This window comes from Cloeon dipterum, chromosome 2, assembly GCF_949628265.1.
Source record: "Cloeon dipterum chromosome 2, ieCloDipt1.1, whole genome shotgun sequence".
Taxonomy (NCBI): Eukaryota; Metazoa; Arthropoda; class Insecta; order Ephemeroptera; family Baetidae; genus Cloeon; species Cloeon dipterum.
This window is the reverse complement of record NC_088787.1, coordinates 9,711,552-9,738,385: the sequence shown is the minus strand read 5'-3', so window position 1 is coordinate 9,738,385 and position 26,834 is coordinate 9,711,552. Positions and strand designations below refer to the sequence as shown.

Here is a 26,834-nt window from a genome sequence, read left to right as displayed (position 1 = left end):
TGTCTAGCGTGTATTTCGGTGGTGCCCCCTGATGAGAATGAGAAAGAGACAGCGTCTTATTTCGGGCGCAAAAAAGAGGTCCTCTCTGTTGAAAAGGAGAACACGGAGCGCCGACGGCGTTTCGAATTCTTCACTCTCATTACATAACCCAAATTACCGAAGATGATAATGGCTTCTTCTGCCGTGCAAAAGGAATTTCAGTGGAAAAAAGACGCAAGTTTTCAACGACATGAGTATTTTTGTCTATAATACGATTCTAATAAAAGTTTTAATGAAAAATAAAATAGCAAAGGTAAATCATTACTAATTTAAAATTATTATTGCACCATTGTATTATTTGTAAAAATGAAGAAAAGAGCGTGATAAATAATTAGGTTATTTGCATCTAAATATTTCAAAATGGCATGGATAAAAATTCAAATTAATTTCATAGATAAAAATAAATCAATAAAATGTTGTTAAACAAAAATCATGGAACCACAAAAAAATCTGTATGTCAAGAGTGACGAATGAACCAGACCAATAAGCTACAAAAAACCCCATTTTCACAGTTGTTGACAGATTGAATTGAATTGGCAATCAAAATCGGGAATCTGGTTGGCTCGCGGCGATGTTTTGCTTTTATCTTGGCATTTTTCGGCCGAATAATAGCTATTAAGGAGGTCAACGCACCGGCGGTGGCTCCCTCTGCAGACTGACCTGCCGACGGAGCGGAGCAACGGCACATTCAGGACCTTTTTCCTTCTCCTCTAAGCCGCATGGCGCATTCTCCGCCCAGCTCGTGATGTGTCAGTGCTAGAAAACAGTGTGCGATTTCATTCTTGTGCCATTTTCCAGTGAAAAACGCGAAAAACTCTCGTCAAAACACAGATAGCGATTTTTGGATTAACCATTTCCAAGGTAACTTCTGAGTGTCTCATTTTGGATTTTTGTTCGCTCCGAAAAACGAGCAAGGCATGCAGTGTTAACCTATTTCAAAAATAACCAAATGATTTTTCTTCTAAATTTTAGTTTTCTAAGAAATTATATCTTGAAGGAACGGCAGGATAGCCTGATAAAATATTAATTTGCATTTTACGATTTTATGAATGAAGTGCGACACTGATTTAGCAGGAAACAAGAAAGGGCATAATTAATTAATCGCAATGAACAATCAGATTAAATGTAAATGCTCACTTGCACAACGAGATTTCGTGATTTCCCACGGTGCGGAACTTTATTGCCTCCGTTTTAATTTTTCGCCGCAATGGAGAATCTTGATTGCAACTTTTTGCTGACAAAAACTAATCATTTTTGGGATTCAAAGCTGGTGGATTTTCCTCGAATTTGCTTTTCCGCATTTTAGCAAAAAGATTCGTCTGCCAAAAATCATTTGGCGCGGCGGGATTCACACGCTTTCGCCTCCACTTTGCATATGTGCCGTATAGTGTCGGGCGCGAGTTTTCCCATTTTTATTTATTGCCTCATTGTACTAAGGCCACTTTGTTCTTTTCGATCATCCAAAACCTGTTATTATTTTAATTGTTACTTTATTATCTTTGATTTTCACTTTCCTTCCCTTTCATTTTTTGCACAATTCAAAATGCATTGCGAAATATAACATATGGTCTACGACGTGTGAAATCAATTTTATCTTTTAATAATAATTACAGTTCTTGAAGTGAGATTTTTTGATAAAGAAAAATTTCAACTAAAAATAGCAGTGATCCATGACTAGCACGTATATATGAAAATTCACGTGTCTCCTTTGATGGAGACTAAAACTACGTTCGCCCTTTGTGAAACTATAACAAGGGGAAGAGCGAGATTATCCAGCTTATTGTTAGGTTTTTTTTTCAGCGCTGATTTTCCCTTTTATATGCGTCGCAGTCGCAGTCAGCCAATTTTAAGCTTTTGTATACTATCTTTTGTTAAATAGATGCCTCTCTTGAGGTCTTGAGACATTTCCAGACGAGCAGAGACCCAAGAAGGGAATCGTTCCCTGATAATTCACCCATAAGTAGGCTTTTTACTACCTGAAGATATTTAGAGTGCCGCCGAAAGCACGTCGATGATTTCATAATTTTCTCCCAACCGCACCACGATAAAAAGAGAACAGCGCATCTTTGTGGCACCCCCTCCTCTGAAAAAGCTTTGAAATCGGTTCGAATTAATACACAGCCCTTATTTTGATGAACATACTGGCTTAAAACTTCAGAACCAAATTGTAGGTGGTTATAATAACGCTTTTGAGTCAGTCAGAGTTTGATTAAAACTAAAGAAACTAAAGTAGATCACACCCTCTAGTCGGTAAAAAAGTTCATAGTGACAAAATCACGTTACTTACATAACATTGAACGGCTGGGTCTTTTTTATTGTTTCCAGAATATGGTTTTCGTAACAGTTGCTCCATAAGTTAGGATTAAAATGGATCATTAGCGATGTTTCCCCAGCAGACAACAGAGGGTTAGTTTCTCCCCTCCATCGCATGTGTTTGTGATTTGCTAACAGTGCTTCACCCCAAACTTGGATTTTGACTTTATTCGAAGTTCTAAACAATTTCATCAATCCAATAATGAAATGATTGCGACAATGCAACACTTAGTAAGTGTTGGAAACAACCAATAGATTTTATCTACGGATACTTGAGATTTTAAGGCAATTTCTAACACAATCCTGGCACTTAAAATTATCTCTACTACGATTGGCTTAACTGATTATTAGTATAAGCTTAGAAAAGATTAGATTTTAAGCAGCAGGATTGATTCCCGAATCGCGATGGAAAGTGCATCCAAATTGGAAAGTATACGGTGACGGCATGTATTAAAGAGGAATGATACTGGAAAAGCCTGGAAATGCTTGTTGCTAATGCATAAACTCATCCCTTAGGATTCAGTTAAAGCCTAAATTGACCTAAGGAGCGCTGTATTTTTTTGAGAAAATTGGCTGGAAAGTTACCGTGCTTATCAAATGGTAAGGGCTGTCTCCTTACTTGAAATTCGATTTAATTTCAAAACCAAGAGTTTCACCAATAAGTGGCACACACCGTTGGACAGATCTCGACGAGAGGAATCGAAATATGCCAAGAAAATATGTTCGAGCACTGTACAGTACATTTTGGAGAAAATTGGCAAAATTTGAATTTTTATTGTAGGAAGGTCCTTTTTATTTATTGCAAATTGTTGAACAAATTGTTTATCCATCAATTGTTTATGGCATCCCACAATTCAAATAATTTTCAATTGTTGCCCTGTATCATTCCACTTTAAAGGCGGCTTTGAACACAACGATTAAATTGACAAAAAGGTATGTATTAGAATATGTAATGCAACTTTTTTGCTACACATAAATCAAGAAAAAAATCTGCAATAAAATACAAAGCTTCTAAACCATCGATGAGTAAATTTGAGCATTATTTGTTGGTCAGATTGTATCAAAAATATTTTAATTAAATGTCATGTTGGGTTCAATTACGTGTAAAACATGTTTCTAATATAAAACATATCGCTTGATCCTTTAAAGTATTGAGTTGCAACAAATTCCCTTTATTATTGGAACGAAATCTATCACAAAATTCCTTTAGGATCTAATAACCCTCAGATAAGCCTTGGCACTTGAGCTGTGCGGAGAGTGGCTGCGAAGGTTTTGTAAGAGCAATAACAAAAAGAGTCAGGCCACCACTATTTACAAACATTCTACGCTCGTGTTTCCTTTCCACTATGCGCGTTTTCTTTGTTGCATCGATTGTTGTCAATGCAGCAGCCCGTTCACTTCTCGCCAAAGTCCTTTCCGCAGTGATTTAATTATAGGCTGTTTTTCAAACACGCGATAATCGCATTCCTGTTGCGACTTTCTCCTTGCGCGCCAGGCACACTCCGGCGTGCTGTGTTACGTAGCAACAAAATTGTTGGGCAACAAACAGCACCTATCTGACACTCGCGCTGCTCGCTCGAAAATTGGTTTCTTGTCAGGGGCAACTAACTTAAAATACAAGGCTTTCGACACGAGACTTATCAAATAAAAATGACACTTCTTATTTCAAAATCATGGGGAACGGATTTCGCAGGAGAAAATATTTTCAAGGCTTGTTTTGTCGACGAGCGTGTTTGCGAATTTTATTTTTCGTCACATTAATTTTTGTCACCATAAGCCGGTACTTTTACTAATGGCCTTTTAGCGGGGCAATAACAAACGTGTCGCACGGGTTCTAATGCTCAAAAGGGCTTTTAGTCCTTTTAACACTCAAGGCTGACACGAAAAGTCGTCTGATTCGTCACGCACAAAGCAAGGCCGGCGCGACGGACAAACAAAGCGTCCGAATTAATTCACGTTTCTCAACGGACCCTTTCAATAAAACATAAATAATAAATGGAGTTGGAAGTGCGATATTTAACTTCCCCACCGAGGCCAAGGAGAAGTCTTCTGCAAGATTTTTTCTCTATGGCTCATACCCAGTAAATAATTTCGTGCTTTTTGCTGAAAAATCTTTTAACTAATTTTGTCTCTTTCTGCGAGTTTGAATAATACAAGTTATTTTAATTTCCTCCAACAGAGAAATCCCGTATTTCCAGAAAATTAAGTGGGGTCAATCGCCCTAAAACAATTACACTTGATATCCTTTTGAAATTTACAACTTCACGGAATCACAGACTGAAAGCCGGAAAGGAGACGAGAATTTGATTTCAAGCGCCGTGGGGACTTACTTAGAGAGAAACGAGAGAAGGGGCCGCAGGGTTCGGATCAAAGTGGAGTGAGCGAGCAACGGGACTCTCTCTCTATTCACCAGAGATTTAACTCGCAGCAGCCAAGCGCGGCTCCATACGCAAAGTCCATAAATTTATACGCGCAGCATTAATATGGCTAGTCTGACACATATTTTCGCTGACCGAGAAAAGAGCCGACGACGACGCAAAGCGTTTTATCTTTTTATGCACATTCGATGCCCGTCAGAGATAGAGAGAAAAAAAAATGCCATTTTAGAGGTCAAGTTTACGACTTGACGATTTGCTGGTACTAAAAAATGTTTGTTGAAATGTGAGTAGATGCGTGAATCTTTTTAACTTATTATTGTTATATACGGCGAATTTTGATGGCAAAATCTTTCTTTGGATTCCTCAGCAAAAAATCCTGAAAAAGTTATCTGGCCGTTTTAGCAGCGGGGGCCAGATGTGCGATAAAATTGGTTCGCACTGCGCAGTCTGAATGTGGGAAACAAAAAGTTCTCTTTGGATTCTCGTACGAGTGTCAAGAGTTTGATTTTACGATCCAAAAGACACAATTAGTTAAGAGTAATGCAAATTATGTCACAATATTGGCCAAAACTCCACCGGCCGCCATATCTGCGCGTCGCACGAATCTGGTCCAATAATGTAATATTTAAAAAGTAACGATTTCTAAAGAAATTAACCAATACTAATTCCTTATATCCTTTGGTATTTTTTTCGTAATCGAATACATTTTTTATTAATCTTTTCCTTTTACAATTCAGTTAAACAATGAAAAAAAAAATTAATCACGCCCAAAAACAATCAGCACCAGTTCTCTGGGTGGTTAATGAAATTTCCAAATGAGCTTAATGGCAGGCCAAATTGGTCGGTCGGTCCGTCGGTCGGGGGCCGAGACAATGGACGTTTAATTACGTGCCAGAATAGGAGCAGATGGTGGGCGTTGTCTACACGCCGTACGTCTGATCTAGATCGTGAGCCGCGAGTCTCGTGCGCGCAGAAAACGTGTTTCTCATACTCGTTACGCGCGCGACGCAGACAAAATAAAACGTGCTCCTCGTCAGCTCAAGATGTTTGGCTGCGCGACAAAAAGCAGCAGTTCCCACGCCGGTTTCGGCCAATTTTCCAAATTTCTGTCCACATGGCCGCCGGCTCGCGCTTTTCGACACTTGGTCGTGACTCGTCCGAGGCTTTGTGCAGCCAATTTGTAACTTCTAAAAAGTCATTAGGAGGAATTTTTTAATTACTGAAAATGTTTCATGCTAAAATATTATTGTTTCTTGGATATTTTAGATCAGGAACTAACAATAGCTAGGCGATTTGAATCATTTTTCCATATAAAATTAAAAATATACATTGATTATTATAAGTTGATCAATACAGTTGAAATACTATTGAAATTTATTATTAATAGATATACAGTTGATCAAATTAGTATTTCTAAATTTTCCTACATTGTGCAGTTTTCTTGTTACGGTGAAAATTTAAATTTTGCTAATTTTCTGGAACGTTTATGGCGCTTCCCCATATTATCTTGGCAGATTTTGTTTCCTCTCGTCAAGATCTAATCTAATGGGGAAAATCTGTAATAAAATTATATATATAAAAAAAATCAAGTAGGCGCAGACAGTCCAGAGAATCTTTGTTTAAAATCATAAGTTTTGAAAATATCCATATCAATTTCGTTACTATACTTTCTGGTAAGGATGGTGTCCTCCCCTCGGTTAAGTGCCTCACCTCGGGGCTCATAGGGTCATAGCGAGGCGAGCATTGAACAACCAACGGTTGGTTCCGTGTCAACCGATGGTTGACCGCGAGCGTTTGGGTTTTCTGTGTTTTGATTTGATACTGCTTAATTTTAAAATTGTAGGATGAAAAATAAAGAACCTCTTATAGTTTCAAAAAATATTAAGTTCAAATATTGCCTAGAACAAAATTATAAATTTCTAAGTCTATATAAGTTTAAATAAAATTAATCTTCCTTGACATAAATCGATCAAGCTCATCGTTAAATATTAAATGATAATATATTGTTTAAGCATTAACCACTGAATAAAAGTGATAGTTGATCCCGATTGATCTAAAAAAGAAAGAAATAACTGTTAAAACTGTACAATTATCGTTTAATTATAATTAAAAGACAGTAAAATTGTAAAATAAAAACCGTAAAATAATACTCGTGTCAAGTAAAATCCACTCATATCATTCTTTAATAATTGCTGTAGTCCTTAGAATTTAGCCGAGACATCTTTGGAGTTTGTAAAATTTATTGCGAGATTGCGAATTTATTTCCTTTTGGGCACCGCGCATTTCTGCACACAATTTCGAATATTTTCATTGCAACTTCATCATTTATCCATATAAATTTGTCCTCCTCCCTTATGAAATGGCAAAAGTTGTTAAATCAGGAAAGGTGTCTCAGGAAGCTCACTGAAAACTTATGACTTTTACAAAATTGAAAAAGGATTTGATTTATCAAGAAAATATAAAAATCTTACTGTAATAATGACATATTTTCTCATTAATTTAGAGGAGAGCCTTGCACATATATACAAATAAAAAATTAATTATTTCACAACATTATTTCAACTTTTGCAATACCGTTTCATCATCCGATAAAAAATATTACTTTTCAACTTTGATTGGGCACTTGTCATAACTATTAGGAAGGAAGAAAAAATAAATAGCAAAAAAAAATTGAAACTTTCGTCAGGTATAATTGTGTAAAAATGTTGCTTTTTTGCTAAAAAAAAACCAGTGACAATGATTCTGTAGAATTTTTCGTAACTCAAGTTCTGTATTGCGCAGTAGAAAAATTTGGGAAAAAGGAAAGAGAGGAGGAAGCAGTGTTTGACGCCAGGGTAGTGTCGAAGGAAAATATTAGTGCGACACCTGTCCGCAGGGAGTCGAGGGCGCTGGCGGGGGAAGCGGCGGCGTCTGCCGCTCGGGTCTGATCACAAAACAGACGCAAGAGGCGAGGCCCGCGAGCCAGGTGTGCCATCTCGAATCTCTCTCCAGCTTTTTGGATTAACACTTCCGCAGGTAAAGCACTGACTTTATACACACTCCTCTCGGCTAATCTAGGTTAATATTCGCGCCGGAGAGATTATAATTCTCTTCTGTGGAAACGGTGACAGCTCGAGGAAAATTCACACACGCGCCGGGCCACTAATTAGGCTTATTTATATACCTTTCGAGAAAATATGAAAACAGCATCATGCATATTCACTATAACGCTGCTTTGAATTTCCATTTTTTTATATATATAATGTTCTCTCCGAGAGAAGCAAACGATGCGGGTCTTTTTATTTAGGAATGCACTTCATGATGTTATTGCTTTTCGGTTTATTTTTTTATTTTTTTAAATATAAAACTCACCTGTGCTTGTTGTGAGTCAGCGTTGCTGAGCGCGCGCGTCAGGTGGATCGAGGGGAGGAAAGCCACTTGCCAATAGGGAGCACAAATGCACCGCGTCGGGTTTCTCCGAGCAGGGCGTTTCGGAATTCGGAAAAGAAACAAAAAGTGTCTATCTATCCGTTTAATCGCATCCAAGAAGGAAATCTGATACTTTGTATATAGAAATTTTATTTCCTTTCACACTCCGTTTCTTTGGAGGCAATAAATAACGCGTTTATTTGCTCTCGATTCTTCATCGTCATTTGACATAATTCGAAGCGAGAGCCGCAGATTAAGGCAATAAATAATTCTGCGCATTGTTGGCGAGCTGGGCACGTGGCTCGCCATTCTTTCGCCTCTTTTGTTGCCGGCTTCCTCATCCATTCGTACTACTTCCGGCCGCACTCGCTCATTCAGCAATACAAAGTTGGCGCGAATGCAGGAAAAAAGCTGAATTGATCCGCGACTTGTTTGCTCACGTCCGCGCACATCGTTCAATGCAAATAGTATTTTCTCGGTACGACGCAAAAACACGATGACCGACAATTTTATTGCGTGATCGCCGAGAATATAAGTTGTCGATGAATTTACCGTGATTTTCACCGTATTGTCGGCCTCTTCAGTGAATGACATATCCGATTAGTTCGAATTAAATTAGAAAAATAGAGCATTAGAAAGATTGGATAAGGAATTAATTATTTTTAAGAGCAAAAACAATTAAATTGCCTCTGCTTTGATTATTTATTCCATAGAAAAACTACTGAACATGAAATAACAGAAATGTTCATGTTGTTGGGACAAAAAAAAAGTTTATCCGAACTATTTTTCATAATTTTGTTGTGAGGATGAAAAAATGCAACTCTTACAGGTTTGTTCTTCTGAAAATTGTCTTGGTTTCTCGGATCGAATCATTTCCTGGAAGAAGGTTTTATCTTCCAATAAAGAAACCTTTGTGTAAATTTACCCTCATCCATCATCCGCCCCTTCAGTTCAAACATCTAGGTGGCCTACCTACTCCATCAACCCTAACAAAACAAACTAAGCCAATTTCTGTCAAATTTATGTTTTCAGGTGCAATGGGACGATCAAACATTTAAAATGTCCACCCCTTGTGTGGGCGGCGCAGCAGAGATGCAAGCGCCAGTGGTTGGTCAGCATCAGCACACTTCCTCAAGGGACTCTCTTGCCTTTTCCAAGGGACTGCTCAACGGACCCGGACAAAACAATTGCTTCCTCAACAGTGCGGTGCAGGTAAGGACCACAAAATTTCGATATTATTCGTTCCGTTTCAAAGCGTTTATGATGCCGAAAACGAGAGTCGCAGACGGTGATTCAGTGATTCCGCGAAAAATTGAAAGTGCGAGGAAATGACCGATAAATTGCTACTAATTATTTTATTTTAATCCTAAAAAAAACTAGCTCAAAAGAGCTACGGAAATTTTAATTTCTCAGAAACATTTATTTTTGTTCTAAATGCGAGAAAAAACATAATTAATACAATAAAATGCAAATTTCCAGATTAAATTTACGCCGTTTAGGTCATTTAGCACGTTACAAGTCAAATAAAAAAAGGAGAATAATTTATTTCTGTGCGATTTTCTCACGAAACGAATCGAGCTTCCCGAGAAGCCACCTAGAGAGAACCCTGAGCCTGAGCGCGTCTCTTTTTTAACTTGGTGTGACGTCACGAGTATGCTCGACGGACGCCAGCGAAGCCAGGCAGGAAGGAGAGGTACACGTGGCACCTCAGGTACTGAAGAGAGCCAAGGTTGGAGCACAAAAGCTTTTTTAAAAGGCAAAGAAGGGGGACGCGCGAGAGTAGATAGATGCTGCGCGTTGGTTCCCTCCAAAAGCATTTTCAGAGCCGCATCGGAATCTCTTTTTCCTTTCTGGACCAGCTAGATTATTATAAACGCATCATTTGCGGTCAGCCATGCAGCCGAGCCCTGCTCATTAACCTCAGAAAATTCGAATAATTGTTCCTGGCAATGCGGTAAATTGGAGTCGAGAGTCAATCCGGTTAAAATTATTTTACAGCGATATTTTTATTGGATTCCATATTTTTTAAATTGTTAACATAAATTATTTAATTTATTTTTAACTATTCAACAAATCAAAAGAAATTTTAAAAATGGAGTTCCCCAAAAAAACTTTTAAAATAAATCGGAAAGAGAGCCAATGGGAAAAGTAATTTATAAATTTAAATCCTATTTTTAGAAATTCAGATTTTTGGAGCCCGTGTTCCTGTGCTAACGTAAAATAATATTATTTAAATAATTTTCTGGACATTACTATACAAACTTTTTCCTGAAGAGTTAAAAATATTAAAATATTAAGCCTGATTAGGAAAACGTAAATTTATTTTAAATTAAAATACCTGCTTTCTTAAGGTTTGGCTTTTTCTACAAACTAATTAATTTTTAAAACATTGAAATTACTTGTCATTAATTTCATTGCTGAATTTAGCTTAACTGTTTCTCCCGTGGCGAAACCTTGGCAGGAAATTGCTATTTACAGTCGTCTCTTGTACGTTTAAGTATTTAAACAAGGCGAGAAGCGATAAGTGTTTGCATTCGTTAAAGCAAATCAAAGTAGTGTTTCCCTTTGGCAAACAAAAGTGCCTGGCTTGCGCTCTTGACACCTCACCTCTATCCAATTCGCTACTTTCTAATTGGAATTCGCCCCGCCCGCCCGCCCGCCTGCCGCCGCGCATAATATGAATTTCGGATTTATATTTATTGTGATTCCGCGCTCGCTGGCGCGACTCCAAGACGTTTGTTTATCTCGCTTTTATTGCACGCGTGCTGATAAGGGCGTGGCGGGTGAAATATGACGTGAGATTATGCTCTTTGCCGCCGAGAGAGTTGACTGTTAGGGCGACGAAACAACGCCCAGACACTTGGATTTTCGTCCTAATTTAATTCAGGGAACAAAACAATTTGTAACAGTTAGATTTATTGCCGTTACAAATAAAACTTTAAAGATCTTTGAAAATTGATCTTTATGTTGCATTTGATAAGATAGGAATTAACAATAATTACAAGTTTTTTAATTGTAAAACACTTGAAAATTTAGTTTCCGTCCATTAAAAACTACATGATGGAAAATACTTCAAAAAAAATTTGAATGAAATTATTGCTGTCGTTAACACTAATTAAGGAAATGAGATCAAGGCGCGGATAACTTAATTTCGAATCTCAACACTAGTTTGATTTGATTATTAATAAGGCGTTATAATACCAAAATGGAAATTTCTCGTCGCTGGAGATGATCCTTGGTATCTCCTCTCGCATCAGGAATGCTACCGTGTTGGAATTAAAATTTTGTATCAGCGTCGCGCACGGCCTCTGAATTAATAATTTTTTTCTCTCGCTCACACACATACGCACGCCGTGCACGCTGCATAACTCGGCGTCCGGCAGGCGCTTGCTCTCTCGGACCGACACAACGCCTAATTCTCTCGTCGCTCGATCGAGTAGTTTAATTTGCACTCTTGATTTTTTCAAGGTGAAATACCCGAAAACAGACGAAATGTGAAGTTTCTGGTTCTGGATAAAATACCTTGAAAATGATACGCACGATTAATTTCCTCGTTTTTGTAAATTTACATGTGCGTGTCAGACTGGATCAATCAATCAGTCAAAATAAATCAATTTCAACAAGTCTGTTATTGAAAACAACTCACTGCACCGTGAAGAGGCAGAGTAGACGGAAATTAAAAAGAATAATTAAGCTTGTTATTTACCTCTTAGCATAAAATTAATTCAGGAAAAATTTCCTTTTCGAACGCACGTTTGTTATTGGAAGAAATTAATGCTGTCCTCCATGTTCACTGGTTTCGACCTTAATTAAACCTGAGCTGCTGACCTGAGAGGCCTCGAGGAATGGTTCCTCAATCTGTGGCGCACGCAATATCAAAAGATGGATCGCGTGTGCGACAAGCCACCGGAGAAGTTAATAATACGAGCGATTTTATATTGAGTCTCAGAATCGCACACCTGGCACGGCACGCAAAAAGTTTATTTGTCTCAAGGATTTTCCGTCCGTTTCAATGAATAATTGATCGCACAACTCGCGCGGAACAACCAAAAAAATATGTATAGTAACGAACCCCTCGCTTGGGAGAATATGTAATCATCAAAGATTGAGGCAATAAAGCTTTAAAGATTGGGCCGACGAGGAAAATATGAGTTCTACATTTTACAGCCTACAATAATATTACAAAATTTGTAAATCTTTATCGTAAATTCTAAATCCTAAGACTGGCAACCTGAGTGCAGGTGTAAAAACACATTTAATGCGATAAATGTTTTGAAATTTGAGGTAATTGTTAATGGTTCTACACTAATCCTTTGAGAGGATTTATTTTTACGAAATATCCCTCAAAATTCTACAGAAAAACATCATCGACCGAGATGAACCGAGATTTAAATCCATTTAGCTCAGAATCTCCCCCTGTTTTGCACGGTGCAATTCGGATTTTCCTGGAAGGGAAGGGACGCTACCAGGGAACAAAAACACTTCGACCTTTTGTTGCCGGAGCACCTGTGTGTGGCTCTCTCAGGGTGGAACGAGCCAGGGGGAGTTTTTCTTTTTAGCGTAGGAGCATAGAAGAGACGCTACAGCATCGAGGATAAAGAGTCAGTGGGCTGTAAACTGGTCGCTCGCTCGTTCGCTTGCTGCAGGTAGGCGCAGGGTTGCCGCGTCTCCACCTGAGCGCAGGTTCAAGGGCAAACGAGCGTGTAAGAGGAGACGCGGCGATCGAGTCTCTTTATTTTACTCTTCGCGCCAGCCCGCTCGATTATAGTGAGCCCGAGACTCATGGAGATGGATGCGAGGGAAAAAGAGTCGCCATTGTTGTAACTAAAGGCCATAAGAGGGGGGAAACCAGTTTCTACTTAATTTGTGCTGTGTGCTTCGCTTGTGTTTACCTGGAACAAAGAGTATGCCTTGTTTCCTTCACAGTTTTACTGTTTTTCTATTTCCTGGAAATATTTTTTGACAGTTAACATTACACACGAATTTCAAAACAGTTTAGAAATAATGTTTATTGTGTAACCCGATGACAATAATTTATGTCTTTAAAATTGATTTTTTACTAGTAAACAAAGTTAATAAAAAAATTGAAAGTACGCAATGAAACAATTTTTTTGTGGATTACAAACGAAACACCCTCATAAAATTTTCATTTTCTTTGCAAGGTAAATTTTACCTGGATCGGCTGGATTTACCTGGAAAGCGTGCTTTTGTCTCTCCTCGGCTCACTCTGCTCGCTCTTCGCGCCATTCGAGTATTATTACAATGTGTCTGCGCCAGAGCGAGGGAAAAAAGAGCCATTGTTTCGCATTCGCCAGCCAATAAAAGACGCGCGGCGTACATAATTTACGGCTCCTTTAACAAATTCTGCCCGCTGGCTGACTCTTTTGCTCGTCGTGTGTGTGACCGGAAAGCAAGTTTGATTTACGCTAAGAGACAGGACGCAATTTTCTCAAACAAAAGTGATTCGAAAACTAATTGCAACTCGCGATAAAACACTTTCTTAGACCAAAACTCTGCCGTGGGAAAAGATATAAACTGATCCTATTAGAAATAAGGTTCCCTTCAGAAATCAAATAGACGCAGCCGCTCGGTTTCTTTTTAAACTCTCTGAGCCAAAGGCGATCGTTAAAAGCCTGGAGACGGTGAGAAAATCGAGCAGATGCAACGCAGTTTTGTGCCAACGCACGGATTACACCCTCTGCTACCGACGCGCACCCGCACCCCCGGTCCATCCACACAGGTGCACGGACGAAAAGGTGGGCTGTGGAAATCCGCTGAGTGCATCATTGCTCACGAAAAGAACCCCGCGTCCCAAAAGAGCCGTCTTTGTCAATGAATATTCAGGTCGTTTTATAGCTGCTGTGCGTGTTCTTGGAACACGACACAAACAATGCACTTCTTGGCAGGGTGCACTATCATTAACTCCGGGAAATCGATTTTCGAAGGTTGCACCCTGCGACGACTTTCTAGGTGGTCATTCACGTCCCTCGCTGCATAGGCACACGGTTGCCGATTTTTCTATTTTTCAGTAATGAGCAGCAGTTTCAGCTTTAATAAGAGTTAACAATACTTCTGAGTTGGCATTTTTTCAGACAAACGCGACAATAATTGACTGAATGCTATTCTTACAAATGATTTCTAGCTCACAATCAGTCAGTATGTGAGTGACAGAAACCTTTAATGACGTTTCTAGGAATGCACAAACATACCGACAAAAATGCAGCAAAGTTGCTGACTGTAGGAATCAATTTCCTCAAATTCCAATCCAAAAAACATTATAGGACAGGCTTGCAAGATCGCAGTATTGCTTTAGTCGTGATGTATCATCTTCGATTTATATAGTAGACTCCTATTTTTGTTTCATTTAACACGTTAAATTGAAAAATAGATATCGGTGGAAAATGATTTTTATCAAGAAATTTAAGATATAAAATTACTTTATAGCAAGAATAATTACAAAATTGAATTAACATTTTGGTTTTTCAAACATTTCCCTTTATATTAAATTTTTAATTGCGTAAAATCTTGAAAAAACAATCATTTCATCTAGAGTATTAATTCCACATATTGAATTTCTAGATAAAATTGGAATTTTCCCTTTCTTTATTTGTATCAATATAAAAACACATCAATTTGTTTCGTTACAATTTCAGTTAAAAATTATTCAAACTAATTCTTTTGTGTGTATTTTGTTTAAATATCAACAATTTATGTTTTAAAGCCAATCCGCGGCTCTCATGACCCAAACAAAGACGCGACACTGTTCCCAATTGTGGGAGTTTCGGTGACTAATCTCCTTGAAGATGACGGGCGAAAACGCGTCCATTAATGTCTAGGAGCGAAATTAGAAAGGAGGACGAAAGCAAGGAAAATAGACGAGAGAAGAAAGCGGGGTCAAAGGTCGGTTGTCGGCTGTGTCAGGTCCGCCCCCACCTGCGACGGGTCGAAGACGCTGCCTGGGAACCGAATTCGAGTGGTCTTGTGGGAAAAGATGGGAAGACGACATGGTGTTTTCCGGTGCTCGGGCCGAGGGGGCGAGCCGCCGTTTCCGTTTTGCGCGCTGCTCTCGTCACGCCGCACGCACAAGTCAGTTTCGGCCGCAATTAGCGCAGTCATTATGCACCTGCGCCGCCGCCGACTGTTTTGTTCTTTCGATTGATCGGCGTTTAGCCTTTTGACACCCGCCTCTCGTCGAGAATTTCCGCCTCAACAAGCTATTATGTGATAATTAATCGCGCAAGTGAGCGGTGCGTGCGTTGTCAACCGGTAAAAAGCCGAATTTGCATTTGTCTCGCTTTGTGAAATAATTAGCTCTGGGGTCTGAGAGTTCAGGGAAGAAAGACAGTTACTTTCACAAAGACGCAAAAATATGCAGTTATCGAATGCAAATCATTTTTTTTTAATTCTTTAAATTTCAAGCTTTTTGTTTTGATTTGGTTCTACATCTTTGGGTAATTAATTTTATCTATAAAATTAAAGAAGCATGTTATTTTTATCACTACGCTTGTTGGCGTTTTGGCAAATGGTGAGAATCAGCAAAAGAGAGACTCAAGAATTGTTTCCACAATTAAAACAATAATATTTTTATCTGATTGTGATTCTATCTCGCTTCTGTCTTTTTCCAGGAAAGAGCAAAAGACTAAAATACCCAATAGAATAAATTTAAAACTAAATTAGATATACTGGAAAAATACAAAATTTATTATTCTAAAGCAAAAACTCCCTGCCTGCTGTTAAGATAAGTAGCAAAATAAACACGCGCGGTTGTTGCGTAAGAGAGACGCTCATGTCGTCACACACCCGTCTGTAAAATGAAAAAAATAAAAAGCGAAATTGGCGGGCATCGCGCGCACACGACGTATTATTGTTGTGATTTTGCGGCGAGAAGGGCGTCAGGTCGCGTCTTACGAGAGAGCCAGCCAGGGTCCATTGGCCCTGGAGCTAGCCAATCAGCACGGCTACTCCGCAACCAGTTTCCAGACTGTCGCCGAGCGCGTCTGGGGCGGCGCATGCGCCACCTTCGCCCAGGTCGCCCGCAGACGACCGCTTTTCTCAGTTAGATTCGCACTCGGGGTTCGCCGCCATGCCTTTTCCCTAGTTACCGCGGAAAATGCGCAAATTTCGGCTGAGACGCGCCACCTACCAGGTGGCAAAGGTATTTTACCCCACTTATTGCAAGGGTCCCAATTTAAAAAATTAATTTTAATCTTTTAAATCAATCTAAATTAATTTCAAACCGGGATTTTAAATATGAACTGAATTTTTATTTTAAATTCTACGTAGGCAAAAAAATTATCTGTTGATTGACGTTTTGATTGTTTTTGTTTCAGGTTTTGTGGCACTTGGACATCTTTCGTAGAAGCTTCAGAGAATTGTCGGGACACGCGTGCATGTCCGAATCATGCATCTTCTGCGCACTGAAGGTGAGTTAAAAAAAGTATTCATCAAAGAACCCGTTTCGCTCTTTTCCGAGAACACTACTTGATTGTGCAAGGAGAGAGACAATCGAGCGGCAAAATTGTTCATTTATCGCGTTTGCGTCCCTTCGCCGTGACTCACTTCATGTTAGAAAGTATACTGAGAACGCGGCCCATAAGGAAAACTGCGGCGTTTCTTAACCCTTTATGTGCGATAAAGGCAAGCGCAGACATACCGCACTTAAAAATAATATCAATTTGAAAAGTTATTTCATTTTAAAGTGCACCTGGTATGTTTTATAACTATTTGTTCGACAAGACACGAATTTTCTTGTTTTTCTGTTCGACATTCAAAGAGTTGAGCCGCACCGTCGGCTTTTTGCCTCACTTCTGGTGCATTGGCGCCTTTTAAAGCTTTGATTAGGCAGTGGTGTGTGTCGGCTCCCGCCAAAAGTCGCAGTCTAGACACAGATCGGCTGCGTGGTCGGAGGGCTGGTGCTCGGTACTCGGCAGCCGGCTGACCTCGCTCAACGCTGCTGCTCACCAACGCACCGCCACGATCGCCAGCGTAGCTGCAAAACTTATTTACTTTCCTTTCGAATTAAACTCATGACTCGACGCTTTTCCACCTCGACTACAATTGCCTCCGACGACTCGCCTTTCAATCTGCAAGCTCTGCGTCTCGAGTTACACCAAGTCTCAAAATTTATTTTAAAAGAGAATCCTTGGATTTAAGTAGATAATTTTAATTCCTATATCAATTCAACAGTTTAAATTGTCCAAACATATGGTGCAATTTCGGGATTTTAGTTTCAATCTACTCTGTGAATTCTATTTCATTCAACGTGTAGGATCGGTTTACCAATCGGGGTGGTAACGTCAGCAAAGTTGTTACCAATTTTCTTTCGTAGTAAATTAAAATTTAATTTTTATAATTTTTTCTTACTAGCGTTGTTACACTTTTTAAATTCAACGCTTTATTATCTTCCTGCATCTCATTTGGTGGTGATTGAACGCTCAGGAGGTAAATTTGCGAGAGAATGATTTGGCATTTTCGCCGCAAGACGCCCGCCGAGCGAGAAATCGCCTGTAGCATAAGTTACAGCACGAAAGACTCTTTCAAAGGCAATCTCGGTTTCAACACTCTCGTACACGACTCGCAGCTTTTGTGCACTCTGCAACTATCTCGGTTTACTGGAGCGAGCGCCGCGCACAAAGACGGCATGTGGGTGGAATAGGCATCAGCAATAAAAACTCGAGCCAGAAACCTGAGCGCTGGCAGAGGTTTCTTGATCTTGTTTGGCGCGTGGCAACGCCGCTTGCTTTTTCATTATCATATTTGCCGCTCTTTCAATTACGAGCGAACCACTTAATTATATTTCACCGCGCTTTTTCGCTGAGTGAGTTCTAAAATTTATTCAATTGAGTTAGGTAATATTTTCCAATTTTGCTTTTTTAACTTAAATTATGTAACGAACTGATTAAGGCAGAATATTCCTGCCATTAATTATCTTTCCTCTGAGCATAAAAAGGCAATAAATCCAAGGATGGAGCCGAGGTAAATAAAAGCCCCCACTCGATACTGCTCCATCTAGGGCAACGTGATGGCCCATTATTTCCAGCAAATAATGCGACTGATTGTGAGATGCGCGCAAAACTCTGACTGAAAAACCCTTTCTACTCATCTTTCTAAATTGTATTTAACGGCTTAGTTTTTGTTTCAATTTCAACGCTTTTCAATCATTTTCCTGGTTAGTTGAGACACAAACAAACGACTTGAGTGGGCGAGTGAAAAAGCCGCCCAGGGAGCCGTAAAGAGATTTGAACGCACGATCGGGTCCATTATTTTGGTGCGTCACGGCTGATCTTGCACTCGTGAAAGACTGGAGCAAAGTTAGCTGCTGTGTGGGTGAAAGGAGCTTTTGAGTCATCGCCACGGCGTTTCCTTCCTCCGAAACGCGTCTCGCAGAAACCTTTAAAGGAGGCGCAAAAGGGTTTTGAATTTTTTTTCTCGTCGATTGGTCACGCGCTTGCAAACGCCATTAATCAGGCTTTCAAAACGATTCATGCCTTAAAACCTCATCAAGATGAGAGACGAGTTTTTTGATGGGTTATTTTATTTAGCGCCGCTTATTTCTCTCCCTTTTTAGGTTAATTTTCCTTATTAAGCTGATTACGAAATGTTTAGAGCTGTGAATTTTATAGATGGTAGATTTTTTACGAGCTTCCAGATGTCATGGGACTAGAAAATGAGCAATTTAAAATGTCAGTAAACCACCTTAATTGACTAAAAACTGAATATTTTCTGAATGTGTCTGGACATATTTTAAAATTTAAATTCAGGTGGAATTTTAAGCTCCAAAATATTTTTGATCGTTCTAACATTTTCCCAAGACAAAAACTCAAATCCTCTTACTCCCATTTAAAGAGGAAATTTAACAGATGAGTTATTTTCTCTATAAAATTCAATTGTATTTTTAAATGCAAAAAAACCATGACGTGTTTCCATAACACAAGAAAAAAACGTCTGATATTCTCTATTTATATTCCATTAAGGTCTGGATCAGTTTTCCGTCCTCGATACATTAAACCCAATTTAGACGAGCTGAGATGATAAATTTCTAGATAATTTCCTGTCAAAAGCGAGCAGGAAAATTCTCACGCGCGCCGCTGTCAAAGAATAAAGCCGGCTAATTGATTTTGTGAGCCAAGGATTTTACGGCACGGCTTTAGAGAAAGAGCTCTCAGGAGAGAAAAGAGCTGTGTGGTCCATACACGATTTCCATTAGCGCGCGCGGGTGACATATGGGACGCACACCTGACGACAGGTGCAATTAACACCAAAAAGAGAAGAGGGACTAAAGGAGTGCTTGATGCGTGTTCGCAGGAGCTGTTCGCGCAGCTGCAGTTCAGCCAGGAGGCCGCCCTGCCGCCCGACGCCCTCAGGAGGGCCCTGGCTGAGTCCTTCTCCGACCAGCAGCGCTTCCAGCTCGGACTCATGGACGACGCCGCAGAATGTTTCGTAAGTATACAGTTTAACCTTTCTATGCCAGCCCTCCTAGGGCGCGCTTAAATACGAGGAATTTATTTTCACTGGGCTTAGGCTGCTGAAGGAATTTTATTTTATCGCTATGCTGCGCTTTGCCAAACGTGCGTTGAACCCGATAAATCTTGTCACATTAGTTTGACAATCTTTAAATAGGCCTCTTCAAGGTGGTCTTCTATTGGTTCTGAACTGAAACATGAATGACAGAGAGCTTCTCCTTAACGTGCATTCAAAAAAATTATATACATTTTTTAGCTAGCCGTCCAGAAATATTTTTCCGCGCATGTTAAGGCCATTCAATTTAAGCTAAAAAATATGGAATATCGCCAGTTTTTTATTTTTCAAATAATAGCCCATTGAACTACAAACAAGAGACATTTTCAGAGCCCACCACAAAAGACAAACAATAGACAATTGTCCGTTTTTGTATATAATAGTATATTTTTGTGAATAACCTCACTTCATTCAACAGTTTTTGACAATACCAAATATGTATAATGCCTTCCCTCCCTTATTTCGATGGTGATTTCTTTTTGTAGGAGAATATCTTGCTGCGCATCCACTTCCACTTGGCGAGTGGCGAGCCGGACGACATGTGCAGCGTGGAGCACTGCGTGCCGCACCAGAAGTTTGCGATGACCCTGGTGGAGCAAAGTGTGTGCGGCGCCTGCGGAGCCACCTCCGAGCCGCTGCCGTTCACACAGGTACGGCCATTGATTGTTGCTTGGCGTGGGAAACGCACACGCGTGGGTACCAGTGTCCGACGTCTTTGCCAGGGCTGAATTACCACAAAATTATTAATGCCGCCGCCACAGTTGCGGCAAAACAATAACAGCAGCGATTAATCGATGGCTTTCGTGAGAAGTTTTCGAAGAAATGAATAGGAATCAAGCCGCATTTTGCTGTTACTTTAAATTACTGCTTGGTTTGAACTAACAAATTCAAGAAAACTCTATTTCCAAACACAAAGGTAGGTTCCGAGTTTCGGAGGTCAATAATATTCCTCCTTTGTCCGCGTCACAAAAGCTCAAAATAACAAATGAGCCGGGCCTGATGTGACGCGCCAGTTTGTGTCAGTCTCTGATTGAAAGGCAGCCCACGCGTGTTTGTCGTTTCCAAGCGTGAAATCAATGCGTCGAGCAAAGGGTTGCTAACGGGTGCCTGCCTACTTGCAGATGGTGCATTATGTGTCGGCGTCAGCGCTGACGACGCAGGCCAGACAGATGGCCGACGAAAGCGCGCCCTCCAACCACATGTTCGGCCAGCTCCTCAGGAAGGCAGGTGGAATGGGCGAAATTCGTGGTTGTCCCGTGAGTATTTAAATTTTCTCTCTCTCTCTCTCTCTCTCTCTCTCTGTCTATCTCTTTCAACGCTCCGCTGCACAATCAGGGGGGTGCGCACTCAACACGATACACATCATTGATATGTTTCCTGTGCTGCTTGGCTTTTGAAACATGACTCACGCGAAATTAGCAAAGTTGACAACGCTTGAGCAACAGCTTGCTTAAAATGTGCTACTAGGGCCACGCATTTAGTTTTTTTAGGGGGGTCTAAAGATTATTTTGGTCTATATTTCCCCCTCCCAATAACTTGGACTTCTGGTTGGGTTAGTTTTAAAGGAAATATTTTATTAACTGTCATTAGAATATTTTGCAAAAATTAATGATTGTAAAAAAGTTGAGCTAATGTTGTTTTTTCGATCAATATCTCGTTTAAATTAGTATTTCCCAATTTTAATTTCGATTAAATTTATATTTTCATTTAAAAACCGTTTGACTCTAATTTTTGACGTTTTTTTATTTTAAATTTTTTTCCTGTAGAGCAAATGTGGGGCAACAATCCAGATCTGCCGGACCTTGACCAACTGCCCCGACGTTGTGTCGGTGGGCCTGGTCTGGGATTCAGAGCGGCCCTCCCTGGAGCACATCATGGCCGTGTTCAGCACGCTAGGCACGAGTCTGCGGCTGCAAGAAGTTTTCCACAACGTGGTGGAGCGTGGCGTCGCCGGCATGCAGCACCAGCTCGTCGGGCTGGTCACCTACTACGGCAAGCACTACTCCACCTTCTTTTTCCACACCAAGTTGCACACGTGGATCTACTTTGACGACGCGGCCGTGCGCGAGGTCGGCCCCCGATGGGAGGCCGTCGTCGACAAGTGCCGCCGTGGCCGCTTCCAGCCGCTGCTGCTGCTCTACGCCAACCCTGACGGCCGACCCGTCGACACCGAGTTGGCGCCGCGCACCGTCATCATGGTGCCCACCCCTAGCAAGGTTGTGCCGCCCCCACGCAGGGCTGTCACCCCTAGCCCTGAGAAGGCGGCCGTCGTGGCTGCACAGCGCCGGGCGGCCACTCCAAATCCAGACAACCCCTTCTATGGAGGGTGAGCATAACCTCATTATTTTAATTAATAATCTAATTGAACTAATTGAATTTGTTTCATTAAAAATTGACGCAACCAATCAGTAAAAATATTCATAAAACGTGTAGAAATGATTTTAAAATGACGGTAGTTGAAGTCAAATCTAATAAATAATTATTTTTTAGTGGACGCGACTACCAGAATTTAGCCGAGATGAACAAACTGTTGTGCGACACTTACGGAAGTAGGCATACCCTGATGCAAAAGACCAATAGCAACCCGATGCCACCTCCGTCGCCGCAGTCCAGCACTGGCAGTGGCGAGTTGCGCCGCCGGCGTGACTCTGGCAACTGGAGCGGCGACAGAAACAGCGCCTCTTCCAGTTCCTCCACTTCGATGGAGAACCCCTATCACTTCCTTCAAGGGAAGAGGTAAAGGATTGATTCAAAAGAATATTTTAAATTTATATAGAAAAAAATTCCATAACTAAATATCCAACATTTTTATAATCCAGGATAACCAAGGGTCCACCGCAGTCTCCACGGAGCAAAACGGCAGAATGGGGTGTGGACCACGGTTATGATTCCTACTCTCTGTCTTCCAATGACAGTCTCCCTCTGCAGATGAGCCTGAAGCACAACCTTCAGGTAAAACTGTCAAATTAAATTATTTAAGATCATTTCCCTAATAATTTTTTTTTTAATTTCAGCTTGCGCAGATTCCAGAAACTCCGCAAAGGGGTGGCGAGTGCGAAAGGCTATGTGAGGAAGCAGAACGACTGTTGAACCAATCGCTGGTATGCGAGGAAGACAATGTGGACTTGGGCAGGGCAGTGCAGCTGTGTCATGAGGCGACGAAGATTGCACGCGCTGCCATGGACGCACCCTACAACAATCCGCAGTCCATGAATATGGCCATCCTGAAGCACAGCACGTGCGTCATGCGCCTCAAGAGTTTAAGTAAGCGCCTGCAAGCGTCGCAGGAGTCGCTGATTGAACCTGAGGCGCGTCACTCGCGGCAGAACTCGCGGGACAGCAAGGGCTCGAACCACTCGCGGCAGGGAAGCAGGGAGCTGCTCCGCCCGCCACCCGAACACCTTCGCCAGGGTACGCCCGAGCATCATCGCCAAGGCGCACCTGAGCACCATCATCAAGTTACGCCCGAGCACCACAGGCAAATTAACAGGGAGCCCCCTGCCGTTCCCACCCTTGCAGGTGTGGAGACGACCATTGAGCTTTACGCGACCCTGCCAAAGAAAGGTCGCATCTCCCGGGACGAGGTCAAGGTGGCGGAAAAAGCCAAGCGGGAAAAGAGGGCGCGGAGCGAGGAGCGCAAGAGGGCCGAGGCGACCGAGTCGGAGAGTCTCTATCGGACGCAGAGCTCGGCCAGCATCAAAGACGAGGACCCGAAAAAGAGCAAAAACAAGCAGCACAAGATCCGGCGGAAGCTGCTGATGGGCGGGCTGATCAAATGCAAGAACCGCAGTCTGCCTGACTTGAGAGACGACACGCAGCCGCCGCCACCAGCTCCGCGGCCCACAACACCCCAGCTGCAGCTTAGTGGCTACCTGTCTGAAGGCAGCACCAACCCAAGCCTCGAGAAGAGCAAACTGATGCGCAAGGGTGGCAGAAGCACCATTTGCCCAGCCAAGGTTCCTCCCCTGCCTCCCCTACGCACTTCTTCCCAGCTAAGCAAGGGCAAGCCGCCGCTTCCGCTGCCTGAGCCGGTCGTGTACAGCAACATGCAGGCTCTCAACCACCATCAACAATTGATTCAACAGCAGCATCAACAGCACATGCACTATCAACTGCAGCAACAAACTCTGCTCTACCAGCAGCAACAGCAACAGCATCAACAGCAGCAGCAGCAACAACAGATGCCGCTGGACGAGGACTGCGTCGACTCGGCGCTGCCGTTGCCGCCGTATCCTAGTCCACCAACGTCAGCCGTGCACTCGAGACAAGGCAGCGAGGAGTTCCCGCCACCTCCTCCGCCGAACGACCTGCAGGAAGACGCAGCGTTGCAAGAGTTCAACCTTAAGCGTGCACAGATGCTGAACCAATACCAACAGGAGCAGGCAGCAAATGATAGTGGCGATCACTGGCTTAAGGAGCTCAAGGCGCGGCAGGGACAGCAACAGGATGTCCGCCAAGTAACTAACAAAATGGATGAGCTCAAGGTTGGCGAGGAGACGCGCAAGAAGAAGAAATGCGTCACCTTCTGCGACGAGGTGACCCTGGTCGCCACCGCTGACGATGATGACACTGACAGTTTCATCCCTAATCCAATCCTGGAGCGAGTGCTGCGTTCCGCGAAGCAGCACGGCGAAACCACCACCTACCAAAGACTGAACGACAAGCCTCCGACTCCGCTGATGGAGCACCGAACCTACCCTCAGCAGGCCCCGCAAGAACAGCAGAAGGCGCCAAGTCCCTATCAACCGATGCCAGTGCAGCAAAACTCGCCCTACATGCCGGTGCCGTACCCTCATCACCTGCAACAGCAGCAACAGCAACAGCAGCAACAACAACACCAACAGCAGCAACAACAACAGCAGCAGCAGCATCAGCAGCAACACCAACAACCACCACAGCAACCGCCACAACAGCAGAAGTGGTACCAACCGTATCAGGTTCCCCCTTGCCTGTTCCAACACGTGCCAACATCCCAGATCTCGTATCAGCCACCTTACAACCCCTACCCGAAACCAATGTCCACACCGGTTCTCGAGTCGCGAGTTCCCCATCACCCCTCGGTGATGGAGAAGCCACCCACCCCTACGCTCCATCCGGCATCCTATCACCACTTGCAGCAGCAACAGCAGCAGCAGCAGCAACAACCCACCCCCGCAATGTCCTCTTCACCCTACCACCACATGCCGCAAGAAAAGCCACCCACGCCGACCTTTGTGCAACCTCTGCAGAGAGCGCCGACGCCTGACAAGGAAAAGCAAACGTACAAAACAATGTACCAAAGGGTGCCACCCCCCTACCAGAGGGTGCCCGAGTATCAAAAGCCGCCGACCTACCCCCAGCAGCAGCGCCTGTCACCTTACTACGCGCCGTGCAACAATGGAAGCATAAATAACAATAATAACATCCCTGCCCCCCAAAAAGAGTTCCCACCCTATCAGCACCCCCCGCCTCCCAATGCCGGTGCCAAGAGACAAGTGAGTGCGAACACCGCACCCAAGAGACCATGCGGTCTGTGCAGGAAAAAACAAGTGAGCCCACCCGCCGACTACTGCATCGACTGCGATGTTTACATGTCCCGGTTTCGGCCGAAAACGTGAATTAAATTCCTCCAATAATTGTTAACTGATCTCGCTGTGATGGACTCTACTTATTGTTAGCATTGAAAAAGCACATTCAAGAACCTTTTTTTAAGTGTAAAAATTATTATAACATGTAAGAGTACAATTTTTGTTGTAAATTATTACAAATTTTTATAATAAAAGAGGAAAATAATATTAAAGCAGTTAAATAAAAAAAGCAGCGAGTTTTAATTGCCAAGCCCTAAAAAATCCAGAGAGAAAAAGGAAGACCCTACAATAAAAACCCAAACAAATAAACAAACACAAGCGTTGCCTAGCCGAGAGGATGCGTAAGGCTTCTTCAAATACCTATACTTTCCAGATCAGATCAATCAAAGAACACGCAACGGCGGTCATTGCCGACTTCCCCTAACATGCTCTTCAAAAACCCACTATTTCAGTGTCTCAAGATCTTCGCTTCGCTGCCGCAAGAATGTTAATTGCACTGGGCACCTAACAATGAAAATTGGAAACCCAACAATCAATCACATTTATCGCGTCATTCACGTGAATTGATTGACGGCTCGGTAATAGGCACAGGCGATAAGCACGAGAGCAAACAGCATGACAACTACGCATCTTTAATTTCGTCTCTTGAAAAAAAAGATTATTATCACGTCCTAGAAGGTTGTTAAAATCACTCATATTATGTTGTCGTTATTTCCCGGTAATGATGAAATCCGGAATGTGGTTTTTCACAAACTCATTAACCAACAAGAGAAATCAATTACGATACTGAGGTTTCATACGCTTCGTGGAGAGAGAAGAGTCGAGATAAACTTTGTTTTTTTATGATAAGAAAATAAATTGCTGTGAACAGCAATTTTCCATCGCTAAATATTGCATCAATACAAAAAATTCCAAGATCATAGTTTAAATTAAACAGGGAAAGAATGTTTAAGGATATTATGGGTAGATTTTTTTTCAAAACCTTTCAAGGCTCAATTAATTTTTATTTCCTTAGTAAGCAATTAATTTTACTGCCTCAATTGCACTATAAACATATACGATTGGAAGACAAAAATATTGAAGTTGCAAATTTAATTTTGCAGGGTCATGGGTTGCAAAAATCCCGCCTTAAAAATTGCAGTTGCAGTGGTAAAAAACGTATTTTTTCTCAGTTCATACCAGTTTCTTGCAGTCAATGTTTTCATCTTATTTTTCAATAATTTTCTATTTTCTAGCTTCTAACCTCGACTTGAAAAGTTGTCAGAGATAAATTTTTGGAGAAATTGAGGCAGCAAAATAGCAATTTAAAAGAAAAAATCTTCACAGTGTAGGAAATTTTGACCGCTCTGACCGAAATTTTAGATTTTCACAAAAGAAAAATGGAGTAAATTCATTTCTTGCAAATTCTTGCGCAAGAAATTGGTAAAAATTGAGTGGTAAAAACCGTAAAAAACCGGGTGGTAAGCAAATAATGCAACCCTGGCAGGGTCTGTCCATTTCAAAACTGATAAAAAATGTCACTGTCACAAGTCGCGGTTAATAGTCTCGATTGGCATCTTTAAGTTTAAAAATCGCCCCTCGCTCGTCACTAATTTCAAGTGTTAAATTCGGC

The 26,834-nt window shown here is 41.7% G+C and overlaps 2 protein-coding genes across 4 annotated transcripts in view; one reads left to right on the top strand and one right to left on the bottom strand.

The window, feature by feature from the left end:
- LOC135936700 (protein YIPF1) overlaps nt 1–26,834 on the bottom strand; it is a 32,247-nt gene that overhangs the window by 3,846 nt on the left and 1,567 nt on the right. The window lies entirely within an intron of this gene.
- On the top strand, nt 746–25,464 carry ec (echinus). Of its 3 annotated transcripts, none has more exons than XM_065479609.1 (10): nt 746–900; nt 9,171–9,350; nt 16,469–16,561; nt 19,443–19,577; nt 20,141–20,305; nt 20,777–20,911; nt 21,422–21,981; nt 22,146–22,391; nt 22,475–22,607; nt 22,670–25,464. In XM_065479609.1, the coding sequence occupies exons 2-10, from the start codon at nt 9,198–9,200 to the stop codon at nt 25,250–25,252; spliced, it is 4,203 nt and encodes a 1,400-aa protein (XP_065335681.1). In that variant the 5' UTR covers nt 746–900; nt 9,171–9,197; the 3' UTR covers nt 25,253–25,464. The 3 variants fall into 3 exon arrangements, with proteins under 3 accessions (XP_065335681.1, XP_065335683.1, XP_065335682.1); XM_065479611.1 differs by lacking the exon at nt 746–900 and adding an exon at nt 7,608–7,745; XM_065479610.1 differs by lacking the exons at nt 746–900; nt 9,171–9,350 and adding an exon at nt 16,166–16,293.

Coding starts and splice junctions, on each gene's coding strand:
- ec (XM_065479609.1), top strand. CDS start 9,198: ATGTCCACCCCTTGTGTGGGCGGCGCAGCAGAGATGCAAGCGCCAGTG. Junction 16,562..19,442: donor GCATCTTCTGCGCACTGAAG/GTGAGTTAAAAA, acceptor GCGTGTTCGCAG/GAGCTGTTCGCGCAGCTGCA. Junction 22,608..22,669: donor GCCTGAAGCACAACCTTCAG/GTAAAACTGTCA, acceptor TTTTAATTTCAG/CTTGCGCAGATTCCAGAAAC.